The sequence below is a fragment of the Dromaius novaehollandiae genome, chromosome 2, assembly GCF_036370855.1.
Source record: "Dromaius novaehollandiae isolate bDroNov1 chromosome 2, bDroNov1.hap1, whole genome shotgun sequence".
Classification (NCBI taxonomy): Eukaryota; Metazoa; Chordata; class Aves; order Casuariiformes; family Dromaiidae; genus Dromaius; species Dromaius novaehollandiae.
Window position 1 is genome coordinate 48790196 of NC_088099.1, and position 17186 is coordinate 48807381.

The 17186-nt window shown below is 41.2% G+C and overlaps 1 protein-coding gene across 6 annotated transcripts in view; it reads left to right on the forward strand.

The window, feature by feature from the left end:
• The window catches only part of TMEM108 (transmembrane protein 108), a 167433-nt gene that overhangs the window by 72493 nt on the left and 77754 nt on the right, over window positions 1-17186 (forward strand). For all 6 annotated transcript variants that reach the window (XM_026094037.2, XM_026094034.2, XM_026094035.2 and 3 more), the window contains one exon: window positions 11585-11666. In XM_026094037.2, coding sequence (XP_025949822.2) covers window positions 11627-11666 — 40 coding nt within the window. In that variant the 5' untranslated portion in view covers window positions 11585-11626. The remainder of the gene's footprint in view (window positions 1-11584; window positions 11667-17186) is intronic.

The window sequence follows — 17186 nt, forward strand, 5'->3', positions numbered from 1 at the left end:
TTTCAACTATAATGAAATGTTTCTTTCAATCTTAGGTACCTGCATATGTCTATTACAACCTGTCATTGTGCAATTAGATCCTTGTGCCATACCTACACATTATGATTACAACTGGTCCAAAACATTCCATTGAACACTGATGTGGGAATATTCTTAAACACATATTTTTGATGGGAATTTTAAGATGATTTGTATTTTCTTTTCAGTGAAAAAACAGGAAAATGATATATATATGCTTATTCCTTTTTCCCTTTTTTATTTTCTTTTTTTTTTTTCCCTTTTGGCATTGGAGAGGCATGCTAGTATAAATAAGGGAATATGGAAAGACAAGCAGAAAACATCACCATCATCTGCCCTATACATACAGAAGGAGACACATATGTGGAATTCAAAATTGCAATAATGGATGTGTTGTTTTTTATTTAAATTTTTGGCAGCTGAGGTGTTTATCTCCTCCTTAATTGTGTGACCACGTTTGATACAATAGAAGGGGCTGCATCCAAAATATGTTGGTGGAGCACTGTGACCTGATTCAAAATTTCTGCTCCTCTGTCGCGGCCCGAAAGGAGTCGTTCAGGACGACCTCCCTCCCCTTGGGGCCAAACGACCAAGTTCGTGATGCCCTTGGACTGAATTAAGGTGAAACGACACCAGCCAACCGGTTTTAAGATTTATTAACACAAAGATAAGGCATGTGGTCAAATAGGATAATTCAATGGCGAATACTGCAACTAGCTAGACAAAACAGATCTTACCAACATTCAACAAAAGAGAGGGGGAAAGAGAGAGAGAGAGAGAGAAAGATATCACCACCCGTGGATCCAGCGGCGTCCTGCTGGTCCTCTTCCTTTGGGAGTCTCGGCAGTGGGGGGGCTCCCGTCTGGTGGTAGGTGGGTCCTCTTCACCCTGGGTGTAAGTTTCGGTGGTGCGCGTGCAGTAATTACAACTCGAGTTGGGTCCGACCCTAGGTTAGCTTGGAATGACACGCGTGCAGTGGTTACAGCTCGAGTTGGGTACCTCCAAAGAGGGACCCTGAACAAAGAGATCCCTGGGCAATTATAGCTTTTTCAAATTAAGTTTCCCACCCCCCCACGTGGTAGTTCAGACCAATAGTAATTTTTGAGTCTGGGGTCTCCTGCTCCTTATTGGATCTCATTGTTGTTCCTAGGCAGGCTGTTTCTTTTCTCCCTTATCTTTTCTGTTGCAGTTTCTGCCGACAGGTGTGTCTTCCATCCTATAGGTGTGTCTTCCTTCCTCGGGTCCCACCATCATCTCTCAAGGTCTTGACAAAGAGGTGGTAACTCCAGCAATTAGCACTGTTTCAGCAGTGCACAGGAATGCAAATTGCTGGTAACTCCCTTATCGTTCCCGCCTGCACCAGCTCTGGGGCCCTTTCTTACCGAACTAGGGAGTGCGGCCTAAGGCTTCAGCAAATTTAGCCACTCATGCCAAGCAAGTTTTATAGAAGTTGTGCTAAAAACGGATCCCAAAGTCTCTGCCCGACTGTGGTCTCGTTCAGTGCAGGCTCGGTGTGTTCCGGGTGGTCGCAGGGAGACCATCTCGGGGGTCGCAGCAGCCCAGTCCTGTTTCCGCCAGGGACAGATGGCTTGTTCGGGGTTATGGCCTGCCTGCACCCCATGCACCAAGAAATGTTTAAGGCAAAAAATTCATTCATCTGTCCGCCACATCCTCACCCATCTTTGGTTTTCGGAACGGCTGCTTTTTTGGGGCCTGGATTCAGCAGCTACTGGAGTCAGAAGGAGCACTGCATCAGTGTCCCGTGTTGGTGGTCATTTCCTCTGTGCTTCATAGGTAGAGACTAGGCAGGGAGTTTGGAGACAAAGCAGAATATATGGGTCTTGGGTTGGGTTTCCCTGTGTTTATCTTACATCAGGTCAGTTGAATTTCTCCTAGAAATGGGCCAAAATTGATTAGTCTCTCTGGACCTTTCTCCTCTTGTATATCCCACAACCTTCTTCATTTTCAAAATGTCTTGAAGAATGGTGTGAAAAGGGACCCTGTTTTCAATCAAAGCATACAAAGCCGAAACCTAGTTCACCAGAAACTGTAAAAACAATTACAGGCACTCTTTCTTTCTTTCGCTTGCGTCCTATTAGCTCACTGTAAATCAGATCATGGTGATGCAGAATACTGAGCCTCCTGTTTGTGGTGATTTATTAAGGGTTATTTATTTAGGCAGATAATTGTGTTGTTTACTAGAGGGAAGGATGATCTTGCAGTTAAAATGTTAGCCTGAGCTGTTTTCATCTCTACTACCTTTTCTTTGAAGTCACCTAGAGCCAGTATTACAGCTGTGTTTTCAGGGTTACAATACAGATGTTTTCGACAGCAGGCACCCGCTTGCATTTTTAGATGCCCAAACACCTTTGAAGAGCTGGTATTTTGGCCTAGATTTCAGATGTGCTGAGCATGCGTACTTCTCTCTGTTTATACTTAATGCTCTCCACTCCTGAAAATTTGACTAAATCAATCAATCTCTGGAATACAGTATCATGTAATGAAAGAGGGAAGATAGTACCCTCTCTTCCTCACCCTTTTTTCTTGCTCTACTTGAAAGATTTGATTTTCATCAAGCAGAACGATGTGAAAAGCCTGATTTCAGCTGCTTCGCAGAGGCACTCCCTTCTCCTGCTCCCCGGTGTGCGTTACAGAGCCGGCAGCATGATTCGCTTGTTTGCCTGTTATATGGCAGAGCCCTTCTTACTGCATGTCCTGCACAGTGGGAAGGAGGGAACAGGTTAAGACAGCAGAGGAGAAGTTAACCCCTGCAAGCCTGAGGAACCCCACGGCTGGGGAGAGCGTATGGGGGCTTCCTTCGTGCAGGTGTTGCCATCCCCAGGGGCAGTGTCACCTGCTGAAATTGGTGGAAGACCTTCAGCCCTCTGAAGCCAGCTAGAGAAGCAGCCCCATGAAGGCAGGCGTCACCTCATGTCTCCATGGACATTCATAGCAGATCACAGGAGGGGCTGCAGAGGAGCTGGCGTCCTACCCTGGGCTGGCTCTGTGTGCCAAGAAAGCATTTCAGCTGGAGAGCTTGCACTGATTATGATGTTCCCATATCAAACGACAGACAAATTACACTTCCAAACAGCTCCTGGGCACAGTGCAGCACATGAAATTTTCGTCATGAACTTGGTATGATATTGAAAGATTTTTGTTGGTTTTGGGGTCTCATAAGATCCATAAAGAAAAAGATTGAAAAATTTCTTTCAGTTAAATGATCGTATTTCATCGAAAAAAAATCTTTTCAAGAGGACACTGTAAGGTTATTTTCACTAAGGACTATTTCTGTACTGCATTTAAACTTTCTTGCCCCAGTTGTTTCACTTTTTTTTTTTTTTTTTTTTTAAGTTGCAACATGAAAAATGCTCCTCCCCCAAACTCAGAAGGGTTGGACTCTTTTTCCTTCATACAGAGAGCAAAAATAGCGTATTTCAAGCTGTGCCATAAAACTTCAACATCAGAGACAGGTCTCAGATAGCCATTAGTAACTGAAAAGAACAAACTATAGTTGAAATATTTCTGTAGCTAGACCTCAACATATCATCATTAGTTTTCCAGCTGAAGTAAATTTACGAAGCACATATCTACATATCTGAGGTGTCCTGAAAGAAATGTGAATGGCTCAATTACATGTCCTATGTCTTGTATTACTGATAGATAATGGAGATTTTCAAGTAATTTGAATGGCAGAACTTCCTCTAGCTGCAAAATGGCACCCTGGTACTGTGATTAGAAAAAAATGCCTTTGTAAACAACAAGAGACAAATGAGAAAGTCTTCTGTGACAACAGATTTGTTGTTAAATTAAAATATCTAATGGCATTCTGTAGTTCCTTAAAAATGACTGCAGTGCTGCAATCCAATGATAGTTTGTTGCAGAAAACAGACTGTGACCTGTGGGACTCTCTTTTTCATTTTTGATGCATAATAACTTGGTAACAGTAACCAATTTATTAATTCATAATTAGTAACAGTAGAATAGTAGGTTTGTGTATGGTGTAGCTGCAAGAAAATAATAACTAAGTAATAAACAGTATAGTAATGGTGTAGGAGAAAAATGGAGCAAATGAAATTGTATTACATAAATACTACTGGATCCAAACTCAAATGTACAAATAGCTTTAAATTCACAAAATAATCTTCTCGTCTCCATCCTTGATGTGTATTATTGACCAAATTTTAATTATCCCTATAGCTGCCAAGACAGTTTGATCCTTATAAAGATGTTACCTTCCTCTCTGAGCTCCATAGAGAGCAATGATGAAGCAGACAGATGCACACACGCACACACACCCCGAGTCATGTCTGTGCACCCACGGGAACAAGAAACAACCTGAACAATTGATGTTCAAACTTCTCTCCCGCTGGAGTTGCCTTCAGAAGTATTTGCTAATGGTAGGTAATTAAGAACAAAATTAATAAATAAAGTCCCGTGCATGGCTGATGCAGTGTGAAGGAGATTCAATAGCTAATGCTTTATAATTGATCCGATGTCTATCTCTGAGACTTCTCTGTTACAACCAGCCAAAACTGTAACCCTGTCGTTTGCACTGGCCTGTGGCGCCTTTTCCAGAACGGTCATGGGGCTGAAGCTTGCCAGAGAGCAGGCACCCATCCAAGCAGGAAAGGCTCACAATAAATGACCTTTTATTTACATTCTGGTGTTTTTCCATTCAGTTTTCTCTGCCCTTGCAACACTTGCCCCTGGCTATTTCAGTGATTGTTTGTAAGATTACCACAGATGCCAAGGTATTAGATTGCTGAAGGCGATGGCAGTGTTACCTGGCCTTTTCAGAATAAGCTTTTACCGTGGCCATGGTTGCCTGTATTTGTGGCGGTCTGATTCACGGACTCCAATGTGCGGGATCAGAATCAACTTTATTCAAGCAAGCAAGCAAGCAAGCCCTTTATATAAACTCTAGCCCGGATCGGTACTTTCCCGAAGGTCAAGTTCCCATCATCACTCCTTCTCATCCCATGCGGCTACTACCTTATCTACACACTGCTATTTATTCCTCCCAAGGCTTTCGGCTCCTTAACTCTATCTTGTCCAATCCCTCGCTGTCTGCCCCTACATGTACTTTGTGCCTCTCTATTTCCATGACGGTGAACCCAACAGTGTAACGCTTTCCTCCCTGCCCCATGCGTGGGCTTGCACCAGGGTTGACACGTGGGTGAGAAACAGATGAGTTTGGACAACATCCTCTACTCGCCATGTTAGCAGTAGCCTTTAAGTGATCGTACAGCCTAGGACTTCCCTGTGCTCCTCTGCCCATGGAGGGAGTGTCATGGTTGAGAGGAGGCCCTTGGGGACACAGTGTTTATGATTCCCTGTTTTTATGTAGAATGTGAATCTTGTATGTGCATGACTACTCCTTACACGTGTGTGACAGGTCTATGCAATGCCAACAAGGCTGGTGCTGCTCAGCTGTGGTGTCCTGAGGAAAGACCCTACTCTTTGGATATCTTAGGAAACTGAAGGATGTGCAGTTTTGAGGATAATGGTGAAAAGAGATGAGAATTGCTCTTTCTGGGATCCACAAGGAGGAATCAGTTCCAAAGAGTGCAAAAAGATCCAGGTATAAAGGGAACTTTGACATTTGAGGAAATAAAAATATCAAAGAAGCTGTACTCGGGGTGTTACGAAGAAAGATGGTAACTGTGGCTTGCATGTTCCAAGCAGTGGGAAATAAATCACAGCAGACAATGTAGCACATGTTGAACAAGAACACAGAATTCTTGCTGGAAGGAATCTCATTGCTGCAATTTAATCATCTTTTTATTAGCATGCCCTGAAGGTTTGAGGGATATAAATTTTACAAAGTAACAGCTGGATTGTGCAAGTAGGCCAGTGAATTAGGAAACAAATCACACAAACATGAAAGCACAAAGTTAAGCTTCAGCCCTGTGTAGTAAGGAAGAATACAGCTGCTTCCTTTCGAGGAGGCACACTTGAACACTCCCCAAGCTGGTATCTTGTGGGCAACAGTGGGTGCAGACCTTGGTGGTGCAACGTAGGCTGTGTGAATCCGGTCCTGAGCACCGAGTGAGAGCTTGTGCCTTTTCCCATAGACCATGAAAGTCCACTTTATGGTCAGGATCACTGACCTCAAGAGGCCATTTAGAATTTAACATATGACACAACAAGATCAGGTGAATCAGCAGGAGAGGTGGAGAAAGAGAAGTTCTTACCGTTTTGCTAGGAGGCATCTACTGTGGCTTTAAAGGACCCCTTGCAGGAAGAAGTCAGACCTCCCTGAGTGTGAGTGAAGAGCCTCTGCTGTTGCTTTTTTGTAAGGCACTTGTTGAACACTACAGGACACTACAATGCTGAAAAGATCAAGGCCATGTTTCCCTGATAGGCAGTTCAAGAAAGATAATTGGAAGTGGAGGTATTTCTGGGTGTGTCGTGTTTTTCTCTTTAATATTCTGCAGCAGCAGGAATAATATAGCTGAAAGTTGTCAGTGGTGTCGCTTCTTCCTTCCAGAATAATCCATAGAGGGGAGAAGACAGTCAGATATAAAATAATAAAGTATGGATGCATTATGCAATGTAACTGGCATCTCTTTTGCCTGTCCCCTCTTTTCATTGCTGTTTCTTCAGCTTCTATTTTTCAATCTTCTGGTTTCTGTTTGACAGACTCCCAAAGGCAGCAAAGATTGTCCGTTGGCTGTTAGGTTTGCCTCAGTGCTTGTCTTCTGTTCTCCTCCATTTCTTCCTTGATTTAAGACACTGTTGTTTTTGGGTTTTTTTCCCATCAGACATAAAGAAAGACTGGATATTCAGGGAGATATCAGCTTTTCTGGACTCTTTTGTCTTCTGTTCATCATCATGTCTTCATTGTCCTCTTTAATTTAGCTGAAACATTGAGTGGATCACTTACTGTGAAAGACAATATTGCTAGCTGTCCACAGAGATTTCACAGATCTATTCATCATCATGCATAAGATGATCTGTATGTGCAATATTTTGCACTGCAAAGGGCAAAAGATTTGAGCCCTTTCCAGACAGCTTAGCTTATATTTTCCAACACAGGTATCTAAGATGAGGCAGGTAACATCTTTCTGGTATACAGATTTCCTCCAGTTCAACTTTTGAAGATTCGTCTTTCTAAATTGAAGTGGATTTAAGTGGGTTTAAGTGGGTTTAAGTGCACAAACTTGCACTAGCTTTATTACTGTCCTTCAAAATATATGAGTAGGTGAACCAATATGAGTTATAATATAGAAAAAACTAAAAGCCATAATTAGACCTCTATTTCCTGCTCTTCAGAGGAGAGTCAGTGGGAGTTCGAAGTTACTGAGAATTTGCCTGTTTACTTACGGATCTAAAATGCATCTAGGAACTCAAGTTTAAGAATCTATTTTTTAAATCTTAATCCAAGATCCAGTGTATTTGTAAAAAATCATTCCCTCAGATGCTCAGAATGGCTCATCAAATATTGAAGCACATTATGTTTTAAAACGAATATTTTGGAGAAAAGTACTCCTGAGAAAATGCAGTGAAACGTTACAGAAAGTGAGTATAAAATGGGTACAAAATTCATGTAGTAAGATTAGATTTTGGATTATTAAATCTCAGCATACGTTTTTCAAATCTATTTTTTTTCTGGTTAATTTTTGCTTTCTGTTCACTCTTTTTTTTTCTTGTAAATGACAGTTGATTTAAAACAGGTAGCAGTACTCTGGTTTTATGTTAATATGCTGAACATGAGGATCTGGCTCCATGTCTGTATTTTCTATCCATACATACATGATTCTGCTAATCTGTTAGTGCCTAAAACTGCATGCTGCAGTACTTAAGAAAACACTGGTCGGTGTAGTGGAGCCCTCTCAACTACTACACAGCATGTAAACTCTGTTACTTGTGATAAAGAAATGTACTTATTGCAAAAAGCCTGCAGAAGATTTTCGCAAGCTAAAGACTACAAAAAGCAGGTACTTCTAGGGAAAGAAACTTTGGATTTGGTGAGCCTGTATGGCGGTGAGACAGTACTGTAACAGCTGGACATAAATTGATATTCAGAAACCAGGTTTCCGCTGCAGCATTTCAAACTGACTCTGAATCTTTGCTTCCTCTTCTTAGAGATACAGAAGGTTTTCCGCGACTGAACTGTGACTGCAAGTTGCTGAAACTGATACTAGTGTTGAAAATGTGGCAACTTCAGAAGCTGTTATGTATAATATATATATATGATGTTATGTATAATATATTTATATTTGCTATGTAATAACATATTCTGCCCTTAATAGCCAACTCTGAGAAATAGCATAGTAGTAAGTGATTGGGCAATAAAATGGCAGATGAAATTCAGTGCTGATAGTTGCAAAGTACCATACATGGGAAGAAACAATCCCAACTCTGCGTACATGAGGATGGACTCCAGAGGAGCTATTACCACTCCTGGATTCATAGAGGACAGTTTTACAAAACGCTGGTGAGGAGCTCAGCAGCAGTCAGAAAGGGAACGGAGCAGTAGGCAGAACTGGGAATGGAATAGAGAAAAAAACAGGAAACATCACGGTCCAGTACAAAAATCCTTTAGGCACCCATGTTTTGATGACCACATGCAGCTCTGCTGCCCTCTGCCCAAGTCAGAATGAGAAAGGGTACAGCTTAAGGCACCAGGATTATGAGAGTAGAGAATATCTTCTGTATGGGAGAAACCAAAAAGGGTAGAACTCTGCATATTGGAAACGAAATGGCTGAGTGATCTAGCAGAAGCCTAAAATTGTGTGTGACATGGAGGAGATAAGTAAGCAGTAATTACTGATCCAGTTATAAAACACAGCAGCCAGCATACTCTATTCAGCTCAAGACTGCTGGAAATTGAGCAAGATTTACCAGGACATAAGGATTACTTTATGCTTGTGTTGTTTCAGATGTTATTTCCTAAAGTTTTTGCTAGCAGCCAGTGTTGAAGACAGGGCAGTGGGGTAGCTGGGCCTTTCATCTGGGTCAGGACAGCAGTGGTTCCTCTGTTTTATGTCAAGTCTTGATTTAGGTGATGTTAGTTAATGCTCTGGTGCATCTGGATGAACTCTGTGCAGTATGGTAAGCAGTCTCTGCCTTTGGAAGATCATCATTGGTGTGATTTGGCTTCCAAACAGGTACAAATAAATCTTGTAAAATATCTCTTACTTTATCATGTCTGTCAGATAAATTCTTGTTTTGCATGCATCTTTCTCCTGTACAAAGGAGAAGATGTATTAACAGTTAGAGAAAGTCTGCTTGCAATATTTTCCACCCAAGTTTAAATTTAACCCTAGGTCATGCCAAGGACTTGGAAGAAACTGAAGAGACTGTGATCTCAAGGCAGCATTTGGTTTATTCAACTTTACTGAGTTCTTCAAGTAGAATTTTATGGCCACATAGTCAAGAATATACATTTTCTAACTGAAGGCAACCAAAAAACATGGTGAAAGATTTCAAGTGATTTCAAGATTTCAATCTTTGTTTCTTTCACCATAGACACACAATTTCTTAGCACAGCATAAATCACCCTATTTCAAATAAAAGCAGTTTAAAAGAGTTCTGTCTGAACAAATAAATGAATACACAACAGCATACAATTTATTTTATCCACCATTACAGAATCTATAAGCAGAATACCTTTAAACATTATGGGCAGCATTAGCATGGGGATGAAAGAGATATATGAATAAATTGCAGTTGACTGGCAAAAATCAGGCATCACATGTATCACATTGCAGTTGCCAAGCATAGTTTAGAGTATTCAAAGCATTTGACACATGACATGGTTTTAGAATGGCAATTTCATATTCTCCTTTATTTTTCATTATATTTATAGCACTTTACTTCAAACTGGTCAGGGCTTGCAAATCCTGTTTTGGCATAAGCTGACCAACGAGGCACTTGGGGATATGGGAATCTACATTGTAAGTGGCTTATGTGGTTCTTATCCTTTGCTGCTTATATGTTTATTAATATCTTAATGGTGAAGGCGCACTAAACACAGACTTTCTCAATATGTCTGTTTGAAAAGTGCTGTAATAAACTATTTATGCATGAAAACTGTCTGCTTTGTTGGTTGATAAGCCTTGAGGAGAAAGAGAAGAACAGGTGTTCCCCAACAAGTTTGCACGACCTAACATCATCAAAAGTCTAATTCTGATTCTTACTAAAAAATAATAAATTAATTCAGAGATGATTGCTTTCGTTTAGGAGGAAACAGTTACTTTGCAATACAGAAATTTCTGAGAGTTTCTCAGCTGTTTTCATAATGTCCATTTTTTAATGGAAAAGAAAGTGTGAGAGAATCCAAGAAGAGTGTATTTGTGCACATAAATTGCTATACCTGTTAACATAACAAAGAAACAAGCATCTTTTGTTACAGAACACAGGCAAGAAAAGCAACCATCCTAGGAGGTTTCAACATAAAAGTCAAATACAGTTCTGTTTTCACAAACTCTCCAGCGTCTATTCAGGTCAAAGGTGCTGTTTGTTGGCTTGACATGTTTGTCCTATGTCTTCAAGATTACATTTTAAACACGCTCTGAAAGATTTATGCAGAAGCATGTTCAAATGACTCACGAATGTCCTGAGTAGTTCAGAAGATGAAATAATGAACTGAAAATGAGAGGATACTACATGCTATTTAGTATTGACAAGAGGTGTTTTAGGAGGATGGTCCTATCTCTCAAAATTGGTTATGAAACTTCAGAAAATGCTTTTTTACAGAATGAAGAATTTAAATGCTGTTTTGTTTTGGGTACTGAGTGAAATATTACTCACAGCGGTGTTTTGGGACTGTATCTGCTTTTCACTTCTGATTTATGCATTTACGTTCCCCTCAATGTGAATACTAGTGTGACTGGGATTTGTTTTTTCCTAGTATTTTTAAACCTGAGGTGAAAAATACCAGTGACAAGTATTTGAAAATACAGTCTGAGGACAGGTGAAATGCTAGTAGGTGCTCCCTGACTGGGCAGGAGGGGAAAGATGAGGTGGTCAGATATTTTTGCCGCATCCCTGACTCTCCGATTGCCCCATCTCCAGCTGCAGCCCAGGTGGAGTTTCATTTCAGTGTTGTTGGCAGCTCCGCCTGCAGCACCCCTGGAGTTTTGATTGGGAAGGGGAGAGGAGGTTTTCCCTTCTTCGTACCTGCTGAGTGATGCGGAAGGGTTCAAATCCAGCCCTGTGGGTCCAGCACAACTGCCTGGAGGTGTCCGTGTCTCACCCTTGCTCTTCCTGTGATGGCTTTTCTGAACTAAAAGTATTCTTGCAAGGTGGTCAGATAATAATTTATCAAGTCGCTGGCACAACAGAAAAGTAATTCTCAGTGCATATATTTTGTTTACTTCTGTCGTTTTAGAATTTCCCCCGTTTTGGGGGGCCATAAATATACACTTCATTGCCAAGCTGTTGGAGAGTATGGCTGAAAAGAGTAAAGCACAGTTAGGCAGACAGTTTCCCTTTGCTAATCAACATGATTTTCCTGAAGGTTCGTTTTACTTTGTAATCAACAGGTATAATAATAAAACATGAATTCTGTAATAAATCACATATTGTTTTCTTCTTCTCTTAATTTTCTTGACAGAATCATGAATAAACTGGCAGACCAGCAGGACCACATGATACCATGAAGAGAAGCTTACAGGTCCTCTATTGCCAACTGTTTAGTAAGTAAATATTCTTTTTTTTTAATACTTCCTGTAAGAAAGGAATTATTCAAATTCTTAAGTAAGATCGTGACATTTATGCAAGCCACAATTCAGGGAGGTACTTAACCATGTACCTTGCTTCAAGTACATAGAGCGGAAGTCAAATTCTCTTGTTCAATAAGGTACTTGAAGATGTATCAAAAAAACAAGTTCAAGTACCAGGTGATTGTGCAGAGTCCTGTGGATGGGAAAAAGTGTTTGGCCGCACTGAGCGATGGGAAACACCCTCAGAAGAATGAGATCTGGAAGTGGAAGATGGTGTTTGGAAGAAGCAATGCAACAACATTTTTGTAATCAGGTTTTTGTCTGGTTCTCAGTGGACAAAAGGGATCCCTCCCAGTTGGCACATCTGCTGGTGGCCTCTCTACAAAAGGGTCTCAGAGTGAGGAAAGGGAGCCCCAGATTCACACAGCCCTAAATGCTGTCAGTTCCTGAGCTGAGAAGTTCCTTTTTGCTGAGTTTGGGCTGTCAGAAGAGCCCATCCAATATGAAAGTCTAGCGAAAGGACTCAGGTGAAATTTAGGCAGTGTGGATAGGGGCTGTCTCACCTACACACAAGAGTAAAGCAAGGTTTTAGGTATAAAACAGTACTGACACTGTTAGGGCATTTCTGTAGACTTACAATTTTCAGTGTCAAAATCACAAGTAACAACTTTTTAAAAAAATTTTAGACATTAAGTAAAATAAAAAAAGATGAAATACAATCACTTGCTATCATACATTTTACAAAGGAAGTTGCCGGTTTACAGTAACAGTCTGAAAAAGGTTTTTTATGTTGTCTCTGCAATTCAGCAGAATTTCTGACTTCAAGATATGCATTATGGTACCCAGTTTTGTATGTATTTCTCTTATTCTGTCCAAGCTAGATAACAACCAGAAAATCATGCTTAGTGTGCACAGAATGAGCAATGCTATTATTTTCATTGGTGTGTGTGAAAAATTAGCCTAACAAGTGTTTCATAGATTGTTACTAAAGCCTAGTTAATATTGTATCATTGTTTCACTGATTGCCATCAGGATATAAAAGGAGAGACCTCTATGTGCTTTGCTAGATTGCCTGGTTTTGCTCTTCTTTTTTACAACATAGGAGGTACTCAGGTGTGTCTCTGTGAAGACATATATGTGAAGACTCCAGAGATATCCCCAAGATACATACGTATTGCATACGTATTGCATAGTAACTTAATCCTAAAATGATCTCAGTGAATTCTGTAGGGCTGCTTGTGTGGCCTTTGACCAGGCAGAAGAACACTTCTGCTGAAAAGCATGGAAATTTGGGATATTGCTGGCTGGTTAGCTGAGCCTTGCCTGTCTGGCGGTACAGGGAGGCTGCTCACTAGGGTAAAATGGGGCTACACCAACAAGTTGTTACTCTTGCAAAACTCTCATGAACATCAATGGAAATTTTCCTGGAGCAATATTAGGTTCATCATAATGAAAATATGAAACAGAACTGTATGAACGCATTTGTACTAATATGGCATTAGAAAAAAGGAAGGTATAATGTACATTGAACCTATCATAGTATTTGATCTTTCTGTGTTTTCTTTCTTTTAATGTAATGCTTCCCTGCTTGGCAGCCTATCCCACTGCTATTCCTGCTGGTTTAAACTATATTTTTCAGGGTAGTATGTTGAAGATCTAAGCAGCAAACAGAGGAACACTGAAAATGCAGAGGGAAAGAATGGGCAAACTATATGTATACTGCATGAATAGGCAATGATACTGTGAACTCCATGATGTAATTTGAAAGGATGGATTCTGAAGATAGTATTTCTCCTAACAGATAAATTAATTTTTTAAGGTGCCCATGACAAGATCCACCAAGTTATTTAATTCCTGTTAAATAAGTTTCTTTTAGATTCCCTGTAAGTATGTTACTTCAGTTTATTTTTTCCCTGGTTGCCCCACAATCCTGCAGACAATCTCCAAAGAGTTCAGTCTTCACCAAAGGAAGAAGAAACGGCTTTAATGTGTCTCCTGTAGCTGCTCTTTATGCTGCAGGCAGTGCCTGCAGTGTGGTCTTATTTTGTCTGCATAAAAAAAAGGAAAATTGCTGCTACTATACAGCAAAAAAACCTTCCAAACTTCTGAAAATGTGTTGAAAGAATATGTTCTCCTTTGGTATGATTTACCAATGCCCTGTGCCTTGCTCCCTCCTCTGCAACTGCAATAAGTGAGTCTATGGTGCTGCGTGAGTGGTGTGGCAATATTTTCATTGTCTGATGTGTTACAAGTGACTAACTGAGGGTTAGGGTTATGGAGAGAAATGCCCTGCGTGCGTACTCTTGTGAGTCAAAAACCTGGGATGTCTTGAACAAAGTGTTTATGGTTTTTCTAGAAACGCTGGTCAAGTGGAGAGACAAAACTCTGTCTGTGCCCCCATGAGCGGACCTGCGGCTGAGGGCACTGCTCCAGGCTTATCACACCTTGGCGTGGTCCCAGCTATGCCACTGGGCCAGCAGTGGCTGCCCCCTTCTGCGTCTTCATTTCCACTTCCGTTCGTCCGTGCTCTACTACCGGAGCTAGATTCAGCCGTGTGTCTACATGGTGCCTGGGAGAGCAGGACCCTTACGCTCAGCAGGACTGCTAGGTTTTGGGGCGACAAAGAAGATATATGTACATATTTGTCTGATTTTTAGACTAGTGGGAATTGTTAGCTGGATTTGTGAAAAATCAGGCCTGTATCTAAATGCAGTTTTAAGAGAGTAAATGGAGCATCCTTCTCTTTTGTGAATTTTATATGAGTTATATAATCAGTCTGTTGCCATCTGTAGTCTTCTACTGTGGTTCCCCAAAACAACGTTTTCCATCCATTTATGCTGATCAAGAAGAGTATGTGAAGACGGGACTAGCGACAGCTGCTCTTTTGTGTATGGTTGTAGCTGCCTTGAATCTGATCCCAGTTGTCAAGAGATAGACTTTGTAAAAATTACAGCACTATGTTTGGCCCAGTACAGGGACTCTGGGTCATGCTACTTTACCTCTAGTCATTCATAATTTATGAATAAGTAATTAAACATGTAATATAGCTCTAAAGAAGCACTGCTTTTGAGCTGTATCTTCAGTGCTACTATCTAATCTGAAATCTCTAAGACATAAAAAAGCTTAAAAAGATTAAAATAAAAATTTTGGAAGAGGTTTCTTGGTTAGTGAGAGCTTTGAAGTCACTAGCTAGACTGAGTTGATGAAGACCAATTAAAGCAAAACGTGTCCACAATTTGCAGCCATTTGTTCCGGGCACATCTTTATGGATGAAGTTTGTTGCCTCTGTAATGATGAAGATGTAAATGCCTTTCCCGTGAGGCTCAGCGAGCTCCATTTTTGATAAAGACCTAAAGTGATGATTTAAGCCCTGCAGCATGAGCCACAATATGTCTGCATTTTCTGTAATAAAACATGCACATTATAATTTACCATGCATGCACTTTTCACTCAGGAGTTCCAAGTTGCATATAAACTAGAGAAAAATGTAGAGAAAGGCAACTGGTGGAGCCCTTGGCACACAAGCAGTGTGCGAAACTTCCTTCTTCAGACATTCATTTGCCTGAAAAATGGAAGGACTTTTATTTTCTGTTTACTTACATCACCAGCATCTGCATGAGGACCTGTCACTGTAGCATCTGGAAATAAATGCTAGTCTGGGTATTTCTTCATGCCGTTATCACTTAGTGCATTCCCAGGCATAACTCTTTCATCTTTTAGGCCTGGCAGAAAGCCCGGTAACATCAGTAGAAAGAATCCGGTACGTACGGGCTCACACAATCCTCGGTAGCAAGCTGAGCAAAAATGGCAGCGAGTGGTTGTGCCTTGTAACACAGACTATCACAAATCTTATACCCCCTTGCTCTGGAGGCAGTTCAGCTTCTACCTTTTTTAACCGTGGCCCCCTGATTACATTTCTGTTAAGTCTCCTGCAGTGACACCCACCCTGTAGAAGGGGTTAGCTCAAGCCCTTGCAAGGCTGCGTTAGGTCCTGGGGCACATCGCTCTTGTCATAAAGAGTTGATAAGCAACATGAGTTTGTCAAATGTCTGTTTAAGAGAGGACCTCGTTCTCAGTGCCTGCCGAGCTCCGTTATCTCCTAATGACCACTGCCTCTAACGGGAGCCCAACCCAACTAGCTCCTGTTTCTCTTGCCAAACACTGTGGGTGAATAGTGCCAGGGTGGTAATCAGGCAGCATGCACTGGGGCTCGTCTCTACCGAGTGGGGAGGCATGGTGACGACACAGAAAAGGCGACTGCTAAAAAGAGGGAAATAACCTGTTCTCTACCCGTAATAGATAAGATATGAAAAAAATGGGTTTATAAAGCAGCAAGGAGCTTGGTATTAGAGATACATGTGACGTAGGGTAGAATCCAGAAACGCTAGGACGGACTTGTTGGGGGATCACGGAGCCTCCACCGGTGAAGACCCAAGTGGAAAAAACATCTGTCAGGAGTGGCAGGGGCCATCTGGATGATTTCAGAGGCTCCCGTCAATTGCTCTGACCCTGTGGCCAGGTGGATGTCTGGGGGGCTGTGTCCTTAGTGCGGATGAGCCTGCTTGCTTTGACAGAGCACTCGCAGTTTGCCCAAGCCATGTATAATTAACCCGTGTCATAGGAACTGAGAGCTGATGTGTGTTTAAAGATACTGAGGATGACTTGATACACAACTTGGTACAGATCATGGGAGAGTTGCTCTCTGTCATTCATGGGAACTTGCAGAAAAAAGAAAGAACATTTTTGTTGTTTTCTGTAGGACTGGTAGGTGTTAGCTTAAGCGGAGAGAACAGCGCGGGGGGAGTTTCTAGCAATAGATTCCATCTGTTTTGCTTAAAGTTGGAAAGGTAAACAGCCTCTGGCTATGCAGTGTTTCATGTATAAAGCTTTTTGGGATACTCACTGAGCTGGAGCATTTGTATTTACGAGTCACGTGGCTTGGTAACAGGCTGTCCATCGAACAGCTCACAGCAAGCAATAAATCTACACTTTCTTTTCCCAGAAATCAATTATATATTGTTGCTGAAGTTTCTCAACAAAGCTTTGTTTTCTTGAAAGAATTTGCTACTTTCCATTTCCTTTTTGTGATCCCTTCCTGGAAAACTAAACCTTTTAAAGAGAGGTTTAAAAACAAACCAACATGCTTTATGAAGAAATTAAATTGAATATGCATTTCCTTATCAGATGTGCACTCCAGTGTCCTTGATATGCCATTTATTGAAATTTTGGTTGCACGCACAAATGAGAGAGCACGTTCCTATTCACCGACTGGATAAACACAACTCTGAATCAGATTGCTCTTGTGATTCTAAACTTGAGCTTGTTCCCATGAATAGTCTGCATTATTTATTTTAAATTTGCTGGTTCCGTGAACATTCTTGTCTGCAAATATATTCCATTTAGTAGAGTCTCACAGGACACAAACTCATTAAAGAGTTTGAAATATATGTATGGGGTGGGGGAGGGGGGGAGAGGAGTTCTGTCTTATCTGCA